The sequence below is a fragment of the Mercenaria mercenaria genome, chromosome 13 (assembly GCF_021730395.1).
Source record: "Mercenaria mercenaria strain notata chromosome 13, MADL_Memer_1, whole genome shotgun sequence".
Taxonomy (NCBI): Eukaryota; Metazoa; Mollusca; class Bivalvia; order Venerida; family Veneridae; genus Mercenaria; species Mercenaria mercenaria.
Genome location: NC_069373.1, coordinates 50296728 through 50314656, shown reverse-complemented (window position 1 = coordinate 50314656; position 17929 = coordinate 50296728). Strand labels below are relative to the sequence as shown.

The window sequence follows — 17929 nt, the reverse complement described above, 5'->3', positions numbered from 1 at the left end:
CACCCCGTTTTCTATTGTCAACAGACCTTGTTGTTATAATAGTGGGTATTGTTTTGTAAGAATGTCTTGTTTCTCTGTCATCAGTAGAAACAGATTCGTCTGATGTATATACGGTAGGCTTAAGTAGAGTTTGGTTTTCATATTCTGATAACTGATTTCCGGGTGACAGGTTGTTACATATGGTACCATCTTCGGGTGCAGAAGCTGAATTACCGGAAGGAGCTTGGTAAACAGGATCATTATGTGACGAGTCGGTAAAATCTTCTGCAGTCGGAGAGTGGTCCAATACAGATACTCCGCACTTTTCAACACACGATTTTAAGTGTGCAAATGCAAAAGATATCTTGATAAGATGTTCTTGGGTTTGTTTGATGGAATCACTATTTGATTGAATATAAGTTTGGCATGTTTTAAGATCGTTCATTGCAACAGATTCTAATTTAGTAACTCACACTTTAATGTTGTCAACACAGCTTTGAACGATTTCCTGTTTATTTGTAAGATCTAATCCAGTTTCTGCAACTGAGTTTGTTAACGTTTTTATGTGTTCGTTTTGCGTACTCTCCATAGTGCACTGTTTCTGTTTTATCAATAGCAGGTCTGCCTGTAGAGATGATATTGTTTCCTTTAGCTGCTCAATCTCAGGTTTGCACATACATTTCTCCTGAGATACTGATGTAACAGTTGCAGATGATTTACGTCGGTTTAGCTTCTTTGATGTTGTTATGACGTCCCTCAGTAGAGAATAATCTTCCCCTTCGATTACACTGAGTAATGTGTGGCTATCGTATGCAAGCTTTATGTCTGCCGAGTCACCTTGCCTAGTATTTACACGTCGTTTTAATGCAGTATTGGCGGCGAAAGGATATCCGTCACACTCTCGCAATATGTTAAAAAGCATTTGCCGACTGTTTTCCAGCTTCATGTCCGATTTATTATACTCCAGAATTAGCCTATTTACAAACATATCGGTGGGCAGGTCTCTAACCCACGTCTGCAGCTGATGAAGTTCAGCAAGATCAGTCGTCGTACTACTATCGATCTGTAGATTTGTCACAAGTGATAACGATGCATCTAGAGGCGTGTCCATATTTGTGTGATAAGTAGACGGTTGAAAGTTATTTATATTACATACATTATTTATACGGCTGCATTTTGCTCAAAATTTTTCCATAAAATGAAAAGACTATATAGATGAAACTCCCTTTATTCAAAATTTCGAACACTGCTTTTTTTCAAGAAATTTTGGAAAATTCATTATCGTTAAGTTACAACAAGAAATGAACAGGGCTCTGTCGTGGATGTGGCTTCCCAGCACGCAAGCCTATATGGGGCCCATATGGGCTATATCTGGGCAAATGTACCATATGGGTCCCACATGGGACCCTTATTGTAAGTATTGGCCCATATTGGTCCCATATGGGACCCATATATAATGTCCCAGTGATGTAAATTACAAATGTATTCATTTTAAGTTTATATGTGGTGTCACCAGTATATAAGTTCATATTTTAAGTTTTCTTCGAAAATTTGTATATTTTTTGAAGTATCAGAAGAAACATGTTTCCAAGAAGGGTCCCATCTGGGTCCCATATTGTAAGTATTTGCCCACATTGGACCCATATGGGACCCGTATACAATAACTCAGCGATGGATATACCAATGCATTTATTTTAAGTTTAAAAGTGATGTATCTAGCATAGAAAATAGTTTTTTATGGTTTCTCTGAATGTCTCTACGTTTTCTTTTCTCTCAAAAAGAAACACGTTTCCCAGAATGGTCCCATCTGGGTCCCATATTGTAAGTATTTGCACACATCAGAGCCATAAGGGACCCATTGAAGTGATATAGCAACGTCTTGACTTTAAGTCCATAAGTGTTGTCACTAGTATAACAATCCTTTTTTCTATGTTTTCTTTGAATTCTAATACATGTACATTTCTTTGGTCTCAAAAAATATGTTTCCCAGAAGGGTCCCATATGGGTCCCATCCCAGCAAACAAAAGACGTCTTGAAGACGTCTTTATTTGGTTGTTTTATGGTCATGTCATCTGTGAACAGAAAAAAAGACGTTCTTTTCCTTGTTTTACCTACAAAATAAAGACGACTTTTAAAAGACGTTTTAAAGCCATCTCTGTCTATAAGAAAATGCAAGGTTTCGTTCTTCTTAGCTGCAATAACATTTACAATATAAACTGTTAGAAAAAAAACTATGCTATTAGACATACCGGAATGTTGGATCGAAGGTTTGATAATTTTCTTACTTCATAATAGAAAGGACGGGTATAGCATTTTTATTGTATTTTCAAAATAAAATTACTAGGGTTACAAAATCATGAAAATGGACTAATACTAGTAAATGATTTTTTGCACTTCCGAAATTATTCCTAATTGTTATTAAAATTCGACTGTTGTCTAAGCTATTTCGAAATTGTGTAATTACTTTTTAATAATAACATTCATTCATTTTAAAATATTCAGGAAAGCTATACTGGACATTGGGAACATTTATAATACATGTTTGTAACCATGGTAACTAAGGGTCCATCTCTCTCTACACATGTTATCTATTAGTCACGCCAATGGTTTACACACTATTCAGTTAATTGGATGGAGGTTTAAGCTGCAATACAGAACAAGCTTATTCATTATGTACAGAAGGGACCGATGCAGAAAAAGTGAGTACAATACTTTAAACATTATTATAACATAATAATTATATAATTATTCGTCAATAACTTGACGTACTTATAAGATATCTATTTTAACATCATTAGCTTTTTTTAATCTGCATTCTATTTCCTTAAAAATATCACATACTATAAACTTAGAGAGGGCATCTCAGAAAATGTTGATAATAGTTTAAATGCTTCCATTAAATGTTTAATCAGTTCCTTATTTATCAAAACTGTTTTTGCATTTCTATTTAATTTACGGGAAAATGATGAATGATAATTTAAAAAAAAAATCGAATTTAATATATTTCAGGTGTTATTAAAGCTATAAATTACGACTTACTTTTTTGCAAATAGTCTTAATTTTCATGGACAAATGCTCAGGCTGACATTATTTTTACTACTTTACAGAATGCCTTTAAAAAGAATCTGATGAAGTGAGTTGGAAATGCAACAGATCAAGATAAAAAGGTCCACAATGATTCTGAAACAACTACATGGGCAGCTACAATGTTTCGGACAGTTGACAATATCAATCAATCAATAAGACCCATACAATTCCAGAACGCCCCTAAATGGCCCATACTATATATACGACATGGGACCCAGAAAGGTCCCACATGGGTTATAAGATCTGGGACCCATAAGGGGCCCACATTGGTCCCATATAGTATATCCCATATGGGACCCATGCCAAAATGGTTTGCAAAACCCATCTGGGTCCCATATGGGTAGCCCATATAGGTCCCATATGGGAACCCACATGGGTCCCATGTATGCTTGCTAGCTGGGTTGGGGATAAAAATATTCAGAAAAGAACAATAGCCCGAACATGTGAATAGGCATTTTTCTACATATAGCCTTGCAGATAATGTAATTTCCGTTCGAAAACTGTTCTTTCTTCAAAAAAAATGTTGCCATATAGATGCTATGAAAGTACACGACTTAAAAATATACAGTAAAATATGAGCCCCCTTCAAAGGATACAATCAGCCATGGTCCGAGTCAGCCTGTATTCGTATCCTTTGAAGGGAGCTCATATTTTATTGTATATTTTTAATTTTCGACACATTTAGGATGGAAACAAGGATTTTTATCAATCTGGTCATATTTTTTGACCCAAGTTCGATACGCGTGCCAGTGATAACGACAAGTCAAAAATATATAACGATATTCAACTCTCGAGTACAATTATTTGGACTTAATGGTAGATGAGAACGACCAATTGTTTTCATTCGTGATAATTTTACACATTACCATGTTGTTGTGAAAACATCGCCGTGCAAAAAAACTGCAAATTTAAGGTATAACTTAGCATTTCATAATATTTATTTCGTTTATATTATTTTTTTAATGAAGGCACGTGTCTTGTTTCATATTGTTTCATCGGTAATTTCTTCAGCTGGGAGAAACCGAGTAGAAATTTGCTGTCTGAGTGCCCGGACACACTGATTCGGATGAAATTATGCTAGTATGCTTCAAGATAGGAATAAAATGATAAGTTTTGTGACTACATATTAGCCATATCACGTTTTAATGTATCGGTTTTATAATTCAATGACTATAGCTATCTGAATATGAAAATGAATTTTGGTACCATATAAAATCAAGTCAGAGACAGAGGGATGGCCTGTTTGCACCAGGCTGGTTCATTTGAACCAGACTGGTCCAACTGACCCATAACAAGACCTGTATTCATAGGCCTAATGAACCATAAAACATGAAACGCACGTTTTTTTGGTTTTCGAAGAGGACAAACAATCTTTGTGTGGATATTCGCATCATGCCTGGTAATTGATAGGCAGTGGCTACGATTACGGTACCGTAATCCTAGCCTCCGGTTCTAGGATTACGGAAGTTTCGTATTCCTAGACAACCCTATGAGGATAGGCTAGAATTACGGAAGTATTTAAAAGACATCAAAAATATGTTAGGACATGCATAAATGATGTTGTAAACTTCTTATTTCGCTTTATTAAAATAGCGATTTTTGATGCCTGCCTTATTATTACGTGTTATCTATCCGCCATTTTGGGTTAGTATAATCTTAAACGCTATATTAATGGCGGCCCGCGGAAATATTATAGAAATATGAGGGTAAAAGTTAGGTTTAAAAAAATATTCTATACTATGATTTTATTTTATTTATAACCATATTGTATGTTATTAAAGACCATTTGTGTTGAGTTGATGACAAAAATTGCAGGTATATATGAAACATACATGTGATACGTCCCGGATTGTCCGAATTGTCAAGGAAATTACATACTCGTCCCAGTGTCCGGAACAGGGTTGAAAAGTCCCGGAAAAAATAAAAATATAGGAACAAATAAAAATAATCCAAAGCAAACTTGTTTTTTGTCTATAAATTGTTCAATTTTACACAATAAACAGTCCACGGTGTCACATTGTTTATTCCTAATCAGTTTCATGCCCTCGAGCGGGACACGTGTTGATTAAGCTCGCTTTGATCACGCGACGATCTTTTGATGACACCGATTAAGTTACAGTCAGCTATTATGATGATCCTGATTAAGAACTGACAGGATTATGCAATCAATAACTGTTTTATGAAGAAAAGTCGTAAATCTCTTTGTTTTTAGCACGTTGGCGGCAAAGCTACATATGTAGCCTTTATGGAAGAGATTATTGAAAACGGTCAATTAAATGATAATTATTTTAAAAGGTTGTAATCATTTAAGATCTAGATCGATTGTCACACATATTCTAAATTAAAATCAAAGAGCTATACTTCTTTGTTAAAATGTTGTATGCCTTTGCCGACCGACCGATGAAAATTGACCCGACTCCATATATTTTATATTGTGGATTTTTATCTATAAAATTAAATTTATTCCTTTAAGGATTCAATTTAATTATTAGATAAATAGATAAATGTTTAAGCTTTAGAATAATACCAAATTAGCTAGAATCTAAATCACGATGACCTGGTTGATACTTATAATCTACGTATATAGTAGTTCACCTCGGGAACGCAATAAATTCACGTGCCGAACTATAGATGTGTATTACCTGTACATGTATTTACCTCCCTTAGAAAGCTAGACGACATTTGCAGCAAATAAATACAAGCGAGTGAACATTGTTTATCTCTGAAAACTACACGTAATAGTATGATATTTTTGCATGAAACAGACGAATACCAATGTCACGGTGTATGTCCCGGACAAAAGGTAAAAATCCCGGAAATTTTAACTCAGAATCCCGGAAACGTTCTGAAAAATTATGGCATGTATGTATGAAACATAGATAATTCTATAATATTTCCGCGTGCCACCATTAAGATTATACTAACCCAAAACAGCGGATTGATAGCACGAAATAATGGTGAAATAAGTAATTTTACAACGTCATTTATGCATGTCCTAACATATATTTGATGCCTCTTAAATACTTCCGTAATCCTAGCCTATCCTCATAGGGTTGTCTAGGAATATGGAACTTCCGTAATCCTAGAACCAGAGGCTAGGATTACGGTACCGTAATCGTAGCCACTGCCTAATTGATAAGATAAGATATTAAGATAATATTTATTTAACGTCGGTTATATATAAAAGTTACAACATAAGCTTGAAGCTTGTATCCGACATAAACATATTATCCTATAATAGGCAAACAAACAAACTGTAAATAAAAGCATCATTAAGACATATTAAAATAAGTTCTTCAGATTAAAACATTTTATGGTTTACTGAACTTTTACTTATATGCAATTCAACTACATTTCAATGAGTTTGACACTTACAACAGCCTGCGAATCTCTTTGCAAACAGAAACGTTATTTTGTACACTTGGATCACCATAGATTTTACAAACTCCTTAAAATGAAATAAGGTAACTGTTGGAAAATCTTTATTTTGGCCATTTGTAAAATCAGAGAGATAAATGAGGAAGAAAACATACTGACTTTCGCTGATCTGAGATGCATTCGCATATTCGTATCACCCTGAATCCGTTACTAAACTATGGCAACATTTATCTCCCTTTATACTATTTAAGTTATCGCCCTGCTTTGGCCAGCATCAAATGGCTACTTTCAGTCACAAGACTCACATGATCATAATACAGTTGAGAAATTGCAAAATAGCGACGAACTGATGAAACGCAGCAAAATAATGTATAAAAGTTGCAAATTACTGTAAATTCGATGCAAAAAAACTCCTGCTTTACTGGCAGTTCTATATCTGTTCCATCTTCTCTTCGTTCTGTGCCAAAAATGTAGTCTAGGCAGCTTATATAGCTTGTCTGAGCACAAAGTGCATACTCAGAGGTAAGTGTACATGCCATAACAAGATTGCGAATGCGCCCTAGCTGCATATTTTTACAAGTTTTTCATCACAATTTGATATTTATGACAAAATTAAGAAATAATATATCTCATCGGTGATTTGTCGCTGAATAAATCACTGTTTGGAGTTCAGATGCGAAGGAATTATATCTCGAGGGCGCAGCCCGAGTGATATAATGCTACGCATCTGAACGCCAAACAGTGATTTATTCAAGAGCAAATCACTAAATGAGATATATTCTTTCGATTCTAACATGTTATTAAGGACTTTAAAGCACATCCTTGTCGGCATGCATTAGATATTTGCCCGTTTTCAATCGGGTTCTTTTCCAGTGCGCCGCTTGACGCTATGACGTAATAATTGTGATGTCAGAACAGTGAATTGTTGTTTAATAATTCACTGTTTCCAGCCTTCTTTGTTTAATAGGAAAATGAATCGGGTCGTGTTAGAATGGTTCATTAGGCCCATGTGTACATGTCTTGTAATGGGTCAGTTCAACCAGCCAGGTTCAAATGAACTAGCCTGGTGCAAACAGGCCATCTCTCTGACCTGAAAATAGGCAGTGGCTACTGTAATCCTAGCCTCCGATTCTAGGATTATGGAAGTTCTGTACTTCTGTCAGTTAACAGTCTCTGTCAATAGGTTGACTATTCTGCTGAGTTAGGGTGTGCGCTCAATATATAAGTCCAAAGTTAAAAACACTTCATAAACACTTGTGCCTTACAAATTTACAGTACAAATCTTAGTTAAAAACGAAATACATTTAAAATGATTTTGATGTTCTCACTGTTAACGAGCCTTGAAAGACTCAATGCTGAAATGGTGCTATAGGTTAAGGTGTTCCATTTCCTGATCTTGCACGTGTAGAAGGACTCTTCTAATGTTGGTTTGACAGGTTGTAATCTGAAAGGACTGGTTGTTGGTGTTTCTAGACTGTCTTTGATTTAGGAATAATTTATCGTTGGTGTCAATGTAAAGACGTCCATTTACCAGCTACCTTATACATCATGTTCTATCGTGCCAATTTTCTACGTTCTTCCTAGACAACCCAATGAGGATAGGCTAGGATTACAGAAGTATTTAAGAGTCATTAAATATATGTTAGGACACTCATAAATGATGTTGTAAACTTACTTATTTCACTTAAAATAGCGATTTTTCATGCCTGGCATATTATTCCGTATTGATTATTTTTTGTTATAGATCCACCATTTTGGGTTAGTCATAATAATCTTAAACGATTATATTAATGGCGGCACCCACAAATATCGTTGTCTAAAAAAAGAGAAAATTTAACAGAAAAAAATAAATAAAAAAGAAGAGAGAGAAAAGAAAAAAATAATAGAGAAGAAAGAATGTCCGGATGTAGTTGGACAATTATGTAAACATTGAAATATTACATTATTTATGCATGTCCCAACATATATTCGATGCCTCTTAAGTACTTCCATAATCCTAGCCTATCCCCATAGGGTTGTCAAGGAATACAGAACTTCCGTAATCCTAGAATTGGAGGCTAGGATTATGGTACCATAATCCTACCCTCTGCCTATAAAATATAGACACTATATTTTCTGAAGGTTGTGTCCATTGAATTAAGACATAAACCCTAACTAGGTTTTTACCTATCCAGGCTCAAGTTCAAGCCAAAACTACCATTTGCCTCAACATGATCATGTTAGGCTAAAGTTTATAAATAAACCTTGGGGCTAGAAGCATGGTCAACATAATATTTTGTACTTTCATTGTGACAATTCAATTTATTATATAGGGAAAAGCAATGTTGTTCTAATTATAATTTTTCTGATAGGACTTCTTCAGTCATTTAAGGAAGTGAAAGAATTTTCAAAATCATCTTAAAAATGAATAAGTAATGAGCATTTAAATATTTTATCGAAATGGTAGCCATTTTGATTCCATGGCAACAGAAAACAAAATAGCGGATTTATTAAATTTCTACATACATATTGGAACTGTATTTACTTATTTCTGTGAAATAATTTCCAGCTATAATGAAAGAAAATACTATATTTTAAATATTTAACTCAAGAAACATATGAAATTGATCTAGTGAAAGGTTATAAATTTGCTAAATAAAGAATTCAGCAGTTTGTAAATGACATCATAAACACACAAAAATGGCTGTCCCATTATCAAGTTACGGGGGGTATCAACCATTTTCTTAAATTTCGAACTGTCATCTTTTTTAGTGGTCCGATTTTAAAAATTATTTCAGTGTTATGAAAGGCTTGAGGATGGCCTTCATATGCAATTAACTTTAATTTTCAGCCTTTCGTTGCCCTCCTTTATCTTGTGTGTAAATCAGTTGTTAAATATTTGTTGTTCTTTTAATATTCATGTAGATTTACATAATAAAAGAGAACAATCTGATTTAAGTAACGAATACCCTTACAAAAATTGAAAATGTTACATAGTTTGCCAGGAACACTTGCCGTGATCATGCTGCAAATAAAAGATGAACATGCTGCAAAATTTAATGCTTTTTAGCTCATCTGATTTTTGGGAAAAAAATGATGAGTTATTCTTGCATGCCGGACAGGATTTTCTCGTGCTTTTCCGGTGCTAGAAAAACTCATCTTACACCCAGGCTATAATTTATGAATGAATCAGTAAATTCATATGCTACTATAACAAAATAGCACCATAAAGAAAAAGAAAATCCTTTGTTTTTCTTTATATCTTCTATAAATTGAAGAATAAGGCATGCAATAAAAAGAATCAATCACTGGCAGCGGGTAAAGATGGGAATATCCGGCATTGTGGTAACTGTTTAGGCGGTAACTCTGCAGGAGCCTTGTTATTGCCTTAACAGTTACCCTCGTGCCGGATATTCCCATATTTATCTGCAACCAGTGAAAGATTCTTATATTGTCATCATCAGCGTCGGCGTTGCCTGGTTAAGTTTTATGTTTAGGTCAGGTTTCCTCCTAAACTATCAAAGCTATTACTTTGAAACTTGCAGCACTTGTTCAACATCAAAAGCTGACCCTGTACAGCAAGGAACATAACTCTTATCCTGCTTTTTGCAAGAATTATGGCCCCTTTTGGACTTAGAAAATATCGGATTTCTTGGTTAAGTTTTATGTTCAGGTCAGCTTTTCTCCTGAACTATCGCGACTGCCTCCGTAGCCTAGTGGTAGAGCATCTGCTTTGAGTGCAGGAGGTCGTGGATTCAATCCCTGGCCGCGTCATACCAAAGACGTAAAAATGGTACTAGCAGCTTCCTCGCTTGGAGCTCATCATTAAGAGGGTAGTGCTAGGACTGGTCAGCTCGGTGTCAGTATAATGTGCCAGGGTGGGGTATCATGTGAGTGAGGCAGCACTATAAAGATGGGCATTATGCTCACTGCTACAAGTAGACACTGTCGTTTATATGACTGAAAAATTGTTGAAAAAGACGTTAAACTTGAACACACACTATCCGAGCTGTTGCTTTGAAACTTGCAGCACTTGTTCACAATCAAAAGCTCAAAAACTGACTCTGTACAGCAAGAAACATAACTCCATCCTGCTTTTTGCAAGAATTATCAGCCCTTTTGGACTTAAAAATATAAGATTTTTTGGTTAAGTTTTGCATTTAGGTAAACTTTTCTCCTTAATGGTAATTATTGCTTTAAATTAAAACTTTGAGCAGTTATTAGCCATTAAAGGCTGACTCTGCACAGCACGTACCATAACTCCATCCTACTTTTTGCAAGAATTATGACCCCTTTGGACTTCGAAAATCATGGGTAGGACAATATTTCTATTGTACATAGACAAAAAAATCAGATGAGCGTCTGCACCCACAAGGCGGTGCTCTTGTTTATAAAATAGATACACAGATCTAGGGCTATTCGTTAGGCACAATTAAACAAGGTCACAGCATCAAGTTCATAAATTTAGACAATATACATGTACATACTCTCAGATTGAAAATCCATTTTACTGACAAGCCTTCAAATAGGCAAGTGGTTTTCATGAGACAGCTCTTGTTTAGATTATTTTATTTTATCTGTTCATGAATTTACCTGCAGTTAGGTTATGGGACTGGAATTCATATTGCTTTTGTGTTTTTAGCTCGACTATTCGAAGAATAGTCTAGCTATTCTACTCACCCTGGCGTCGGCGTCACACCTTGGTTAAGTTTTTGCATGCAAGTACATACAGCTATCATTTAAAGGCATATAGCTTTGAAACTTATTTATTCTTTTTCTAGGTCAATTACCAACCTTACTGGGTCAAGTTCCATAACTCTAACATGTATTTTGAGCAAATTATGCCCCCTTTTGGACTTAGAAAATTCTGGTTAAAGTTTTACATGCAAGTTACTATCTCCAATACTAATGCAGATATTGAATTGAAACTTCACATGTGTCTTCAGGGTTATAAAACTAGTTGATAGCACCAAGTCCCATAACTCTGATCTTCATTTTGGCCAAGTTATGCCCCTTTTTGGACTTAGAAAATTCTGGTTAAAGTTTTGCGTGCAAGTACATACAGCTATCATTTAAAGGCATATAGATTTGAAACTTATTTTTTCTTTTTCTAGATCAATTACCTACCTCACTGGGTCAAGTCTCATAACTCTGACATGTATTTTGGCCAAATTATGCCCCCTTTTGGACTTAGAAAATCCTGGTTAAAGTTTTACATACAAGTTACTATCTCCAAAACTAATGCAGATATGAAATTGAAACTTCACATGTGTCTTCGGGGTTATAAAACTAGTTGATAGGATCAAGTCCCATAACTCTGACATGTATTTTGGGCAAATTATGCCCCCTTTTGGACTTAGAAAATCCTGGTTAAAGTTTTTCGTGCAAGTACATACAGCTATTACCAAAAGGCATATAGCTTTGAAACTTATTTATTCTTTTTCTAGGTCAATTACCAACCTCACTGGGTCAAGTTCCATAACTCTTAACATGTATTTTGAGCAAATTATGCCCCCTTTTGGACTTAGAAAGTTCTGGTTAAAGTTTTACATGCAAGTTACTATCTCCAAAACTAATGCAGATATTGAATCGAAACTTAACATGTTTCTTTGGGGTTATAAAACTAGTTGATAGCATCAAGTCCCATAACTCTGCATTTTGGTCAAATTATGTCCCCTTTCAAACTCAAAACTCTTTTGAGTAATAATTTCCTGCTTCTGTGACAATATTTCGAATAGTCGAGCTTGGCTGTCTTACGGACAGCTCTTGTTATGTTGAAAATGTTTTCCAATTTAGTAATAAGACTAGTAAGTCACTTTATTATCATAGAAAAAAGTTACCTGAAGATTCTAAGTGATTCTGCATTTGAAATTACTTATTTCAGTCATATACATTATCATTTGTTTCAAGAGTGCCCCTGACTGATTTTTGTACTGTATAGTGCATACCATATACATGTGTATCTCTTCAGAGCTTTGTTGTATTGGATCTTTAAAGGAAAAGTGAGCCATGTCACTGTATGATGACCTCGATATTGACAAGGAAGAGAAAGGAGGCGTTGCAGGTAATATTTCTTTTATGATGGATCATGGAAATAATAGTGTTAAGATGTTACAACTTTAGTGACAATCTGCAAATTATGTACATCCATTCTTTATATAGTGAATTCAGCTTTGCCTTGTTTAAAAAATCCATGTGTACAGTAATGGCCAGTTACTGCGTGACATAAAAAAAGGATGACGAATGTAGCTCTACGTACCTAGTTAATTTATAATATGTAGCAAAAGTTATTTTATATATAATGAGAATTTTCTGCATTTGAAGTAAATGTCTAAAGATTAAACATTTTAGTGAAAGCATGACATTGTATATCTTTAACTGTATTAATTCATAACATATCTTCAAATGTATGTCATTACAGCTAGCTGGTCTTCTAACTACAAGTTAATGAAATCTCAGCTGCAAGCCAAGAAAGCGTCACTAATACAATCTAAGGTATGTTTATATGTTTAGTATAAAATGTTGCTTTGATATCAGGCCTTGTTAATAGGGATACTTTCTTGATTTATTCTGATGCCTAAGGTTTCTTGGTTTACTGAGCACCCAATGGCATCTGAAAAATTGATGGTACAGGTTTCTTGTTTAGCAAGGGTAGTCGATGGAGAGAACAACTTATTTCCAGTCCGTGGCAGGTGTCATATTTACCTCACCAGGATCCAGTCTAGGTGAGTACTGCTGGAAATAGCATCAATTTAAGTAAATCACCAAGCGTTGAACTGTAGTTAGGATATCAGCCATGACTAGGAATCGAAATCAGATCACTGGGGTTGTAGTCAGTTCTGCTAACCAGTGAGTCACCGACACCCTAACATGGACACCAAGCATGTTCCAAGGGTCTTTGTCGACAAATAAAGCTAGGTTAGTTGCCATATGACCATAGGGACTCAATCGTTGTAAATTAAACCCCTTCCAACAAATACTCAAAAGAGATAAAAATTTAAATTTGAGTTTTGCAGCAGCAAATGATACTAACAGATTTATGCATTGTTATTTGCTTTACACAGTTAGCTTTTACTGCAATGTAACATATATAAAAAAGTCTGCCATTTGTTGCATTGTTCTTTCAGAGCCATAGAAAGTCCAGTACATTAGCACCAGTTGTTGACTTCAAGAGAACAGCTGACACCACAGACAGTCCTTTAAAATTCAATATACAGACAGGAAAGGTCAGTGTTCATTGTTTGATATAATAAGATCAGGGTTCTCAGAAATGCTTAATTCAGCGTATTTGTATGCACACTTTTTGGAAAAGGACGCCAAAATATCCCAACTGCAAGTCCCCGGGACGTGTCTTAGATATAGATTTCCATGAAGTTTGAATTCCTTTGAATGATATATTTGTCGAGCCAAACCTAGATCGTTTCTTTCTTTGGCCAACATTTTAAGATTTTTTATGCCCCCCAAGGGAGGCATATAGTTTTTGAACCGTCTGTTGGTCTGTCCACAATTTTCGTGTCCGGTCCATATCTTTGTCATCCATGGATGGATTTTCAAATTACTTGGCATGAATGTGTACCACAGTAAGACGACATGTCGCGCGCAAGACCCAGGTCTGTAGCTCAAAGGTCAAGGTCACACTTAGACGTTAAAGGTCATTTTTCATGATAGTGCATTGATGGGCGTGTCCGGTCCATATCTTTGTCATCCATGGATGGATTTTCAAATAACTTGGCATGAATATGTACCACAGTTTGACGACTTGTCGCGCGCAAGACCCAGGTCCGTAGCTCAAAGGTCAAGATCACACTTAGACGTTAAAGGTCATTTTTCATGATAGTGCATTGATGGGCGTGTGCGGTCCATATCTTTGTCATCCATGGATGGATTTTCAAGTAACTACGCATAAATGTGTGGCACAGTAAGACGACGTGTCGCGCGCAAGACCCAGGTCTGTAGCTCAAAGGTCAAGGTCACACTTAGACGTTAAAGGTCATATTTCATGATAGTGCATTGATGGGCGTGTCCGGTCCATATCTTTGTCATTCGTGAATGGATTTTAAAATTATTGGGCATGAATGTGTACCACAGTAAGACAACGTGTCGCGCGCAAGACCCAGGTCTGTAGCTCAAAGGTCAAGGTCACACTTAGACGTTAAAGGTCATATTTCATGATAGTGCATTGATGGGCGTGTCCGGTCCATATCTTTGTCATTCATGCATGGATTTTAAAATAACTACGCATGAATGTGTGGCACAGTTAGACGACATGTCGCGCGAAGACCCAGGTCCGTAGGTCAAAGGTCCTAAACTCTAACATCGGCCATAACTATTCATTCAAAGTGCCATCGGGGGCATGTGTCATCCTATGGAGACAGCTCTTGTTTGTATTATATATCCTCTCATTTTTAGCTCATCTAATTTTTTGAAAAAAAATGATGAGTTATTGTCATCACTTGAGCGGTTGTCGGCGTCGGCGTCGGCGTCGGCGTCTGCGTCGGCGTTGCCTGGTTAAGTTTTATGTTTAGGTCAGCTTTTCTCCTAAACTATCAAAGCTATTGCTTTGAAACTTGGAATACTTGTTCACCATCATAAGCTGACCCTGTATAGCAAGAAACATAACTCCATCTTGCTTTTTGCAAGATTTATGGCCCCTTTTGTACTTAGAAAATATCAGATTTCTTGGTTAAGTTTTATGTTTAGGTCAACTTTTCTCCTAAACTATCAAAGCTATTGCTTTGAAACTTGGAATACTTGTTCACCATCATAAGCAGACCCTGTACATCAAGAAAACATAACTCCATCTTGCTTTTTGCAAGATTTATTGCCCCTTTTGGACTTAGAAAATCAGTTTTCTTGGTTAAGTTTTATGTTTAGGTCAGCTTTTATCCTAAACTATCAAAGCTATTGCTTTAAAACTTGCAACACTTGTTCACCATCATAAGTTGACCCTGTATAGCAAGAAACATAACTCTGTCCTGCTTTTTGCAAGATTTATGGCCCCTTTTGGACTTAGAAAATATCAGATTTCTTGGTTATGTTTTATGTTTAGGTCAACTTTTCTCTTAAACTATCAAAGCTATTGCTTTGAAACTTGCAACACTTGTTCACCATCATAAGCTGACCCTGTACAGCAAGCAACATAACTCCATCCTGCTTTTTGCAATAATTATTGCCCCTTTTGGACTTAGAAAATCATTTTCTTGGTTGAGTATTATGTTTAAGTCAACTTTTCTCATAAACTATCAAAGCTATTGCTTTAAAACTTGCAACAGTTTTTCACCATCATAAGTGGACACTGTACATCAAGAAACATAACTCTATCCTGCTTTTTGCAAGAATGATGGCCCTTTTTAGACTTAGAAAATCATGGGTAGGACAATATTTCTATTACACAAAAAAAATCAGATGAGCGTCAGCACCCGCAAGGCGGTGCTCTTGTTTTATTTGTTTTTTTTATCTAGGCTTAAGTCAGAGATGGCCTCGGTGGCCAAATCATTAAAATCACTGACTTCAAATCATTTGCCCTCGCTGCTTTAGGTTAGGAACCCCAGAAGGGACAGAAGTAGGGAGGCTGCCCTTATTTTAATTAATGCCTAAAGGGGCACCTTGATTCTTCCTTCACCACTAAAGGCTAAAAAGATGCAGTATGTATGGAAGCACTGAGGTGACAAGTGTGCGATTTTCTTTACCTTGTGTCCACAAGATTATGTCGCATAGGAATGAAAATAGTAATTTTGTGGCCATAAAATACGAATCCATGCCCAGGGAATAAGATATCCCATAATCATGATACAAATTAGTGGAATTGTGAGATACTATTTTGTTAACAGAGGTGAGTATCTCATTCCAGCAGGGAAAAACAGCTGCACACATCAGAGCTTCCTTACATAATGACCTGTATTGTGTAGGTGTAACTGTAACATAAGTCACAGAGGGAAGCTAGGAAGTAGCAAGATGCCAGCTATTTTTCTTTAGGAGTATATTTTCTTCCTGGCTGAGTTCCCTCCCTTCGGACAGGATTTGTATGTTTAGACATGATTATTATTTTATACTTTTGTTAGCTGGAAAATGTACAAGTTCGAGAAAGAGAAACAAGAGACACACCCGTTGCTTTGGGAGGGTCACCTTTCATTGCATCTGACCCAGTGCCGTCACTGACTGGGGTGAAAGACGAGTACAACCCACTGCGACCCAATGATTATGAAGACATTATGAAGAAAAAACGAGATCAAAAACAGAAGGAGAGAGATGAGGACGAGAGAAAGAGAGATTCACGAGATAATCGAGACTCTCGAGATTTCAGGGACTCAAGGGAAAATAGAGATAGAGAGGATAGGCCACCGTACGTACATCTGTTGTCTAAGTCGTTAATTTGCAACATGAACGTGTTTTTGAGACTTTAGCGAATAGATGATATTCACAGAAATAAAGTCACTAACTTATTAGTTTTTCGACATGGAAATGTTTTGAGAATTTAGCAAATAGATAACATTCATAGAATTAAAGTCACTCATAAGTTATTAACAAATACTACCAACCATTAACCTCTTCAGTAATGCTAAGGGGTCTCTGAGTGGTTAAAGTTGATGACCTTGAATCTCTTGCCTCTCACCGCTGTGGGTTCACAACCATCATGCTTAACCTTTACCCCGCTAAATATCTATAATGACCTGGTCCATCATTCAATTATGGCAGTACCACTTATTATTCAAAGGGGTGTTCACTGAAAATATACTGACTGAATAGCGAACAGTGCAGACCATGATCAGACTGCACGGATGTGCAGGCTGATTTTGGTCTGCACTGGTCGCAAAGGCAGAATCACTTGCTGCCAGCAGGCTAAGGGTTAAGATGTGGAATTCTTTCCTGTGAGGAAGCCATTGAACCAGTTTATATAAGGTCTGTTGCTCTACCCAGGTGCCAACATGTGCCTAAAATGATTCCCAAAAGAGCATAAGGGATCTTTTTGCACCATCAATAAATAGAAATTGCAAATTAACCTTTAATTGTGTTGGTGTGATGTTAACCCCAGCATCTGTCTACTCCCCCCCCTCCCCTTCAACACCCAAGCTCCAGAACCAGAAAAAAATAATAATGCTGAGCCAAGTCAGCATCTGTCTTGCTTACATGTTAGAGCAAAAGGAGCAATTACCGTATTTTCCCGAATTAAGGCCTCCCCTCTAATTAACGCCCCCCACCCATTTTTGGGGGAAAAAAAGTCAACAAGAACGGGAAAAAAATCACCTACCTCATTTTTATAAGTCCATGTAATAATTAATTTACAGTACTAAAGTCCAACGTATTAAAAATTAAACACACTTTTAAACAGTCTATGTACGGTAAGTCCAAAACATTTGTACTAAGTACGGTACGTATCCAATCATCAAACAGAAAATTAAACGGTAAATACAAGCAGCGTGTCAAACCATTGACATTGTGTATTGCGCTATTAGCTACCCGCATGTACTAACGAAAATGTTATCGGAGTACACAGCTGTTTGGGTCA

The 17929-nt window shown here is 36.2% G+C and overlaps 1 protein-coding gene across 2 annotated transcripts in view; it reads left to right on the top strand.

Moving 5' to 3' along the window:
* The window catches only part of LOC123528845 (splicing factor 45-like), a 37086-nt gene continuing 19157 nt past the window's right edge, over window positions 1-17929 (top strand). The window contains exons 1-5 of one of the 2 annotated variants that reach the window (XM_045308872.2): window positions 1-113; window positions 12395-12487; window positions 12845-12918; window positions 13551-13649; window positions 16485-16765. In XM_045308872.2, the coding sequence (XP_045164807.2) occupies window positions 12433-12487; window positions 12845-12918; window positions 13551-13649; window positions 16485-16765 (509 nt within the window). In that variant the 5' untranslated portion in view covers window positions 1-113; window positions 12395-12432. Of the gene's footprint in view, window positions 114-3896; window positions 3980-12394; window positions 12488-12844; window positions 12919-13550; window positions 13650-16484; window positions 16766-17929 lie in introns of those variants that run through there. The other variant, XM_045308871.2, reaches the window with a different exon arrangement.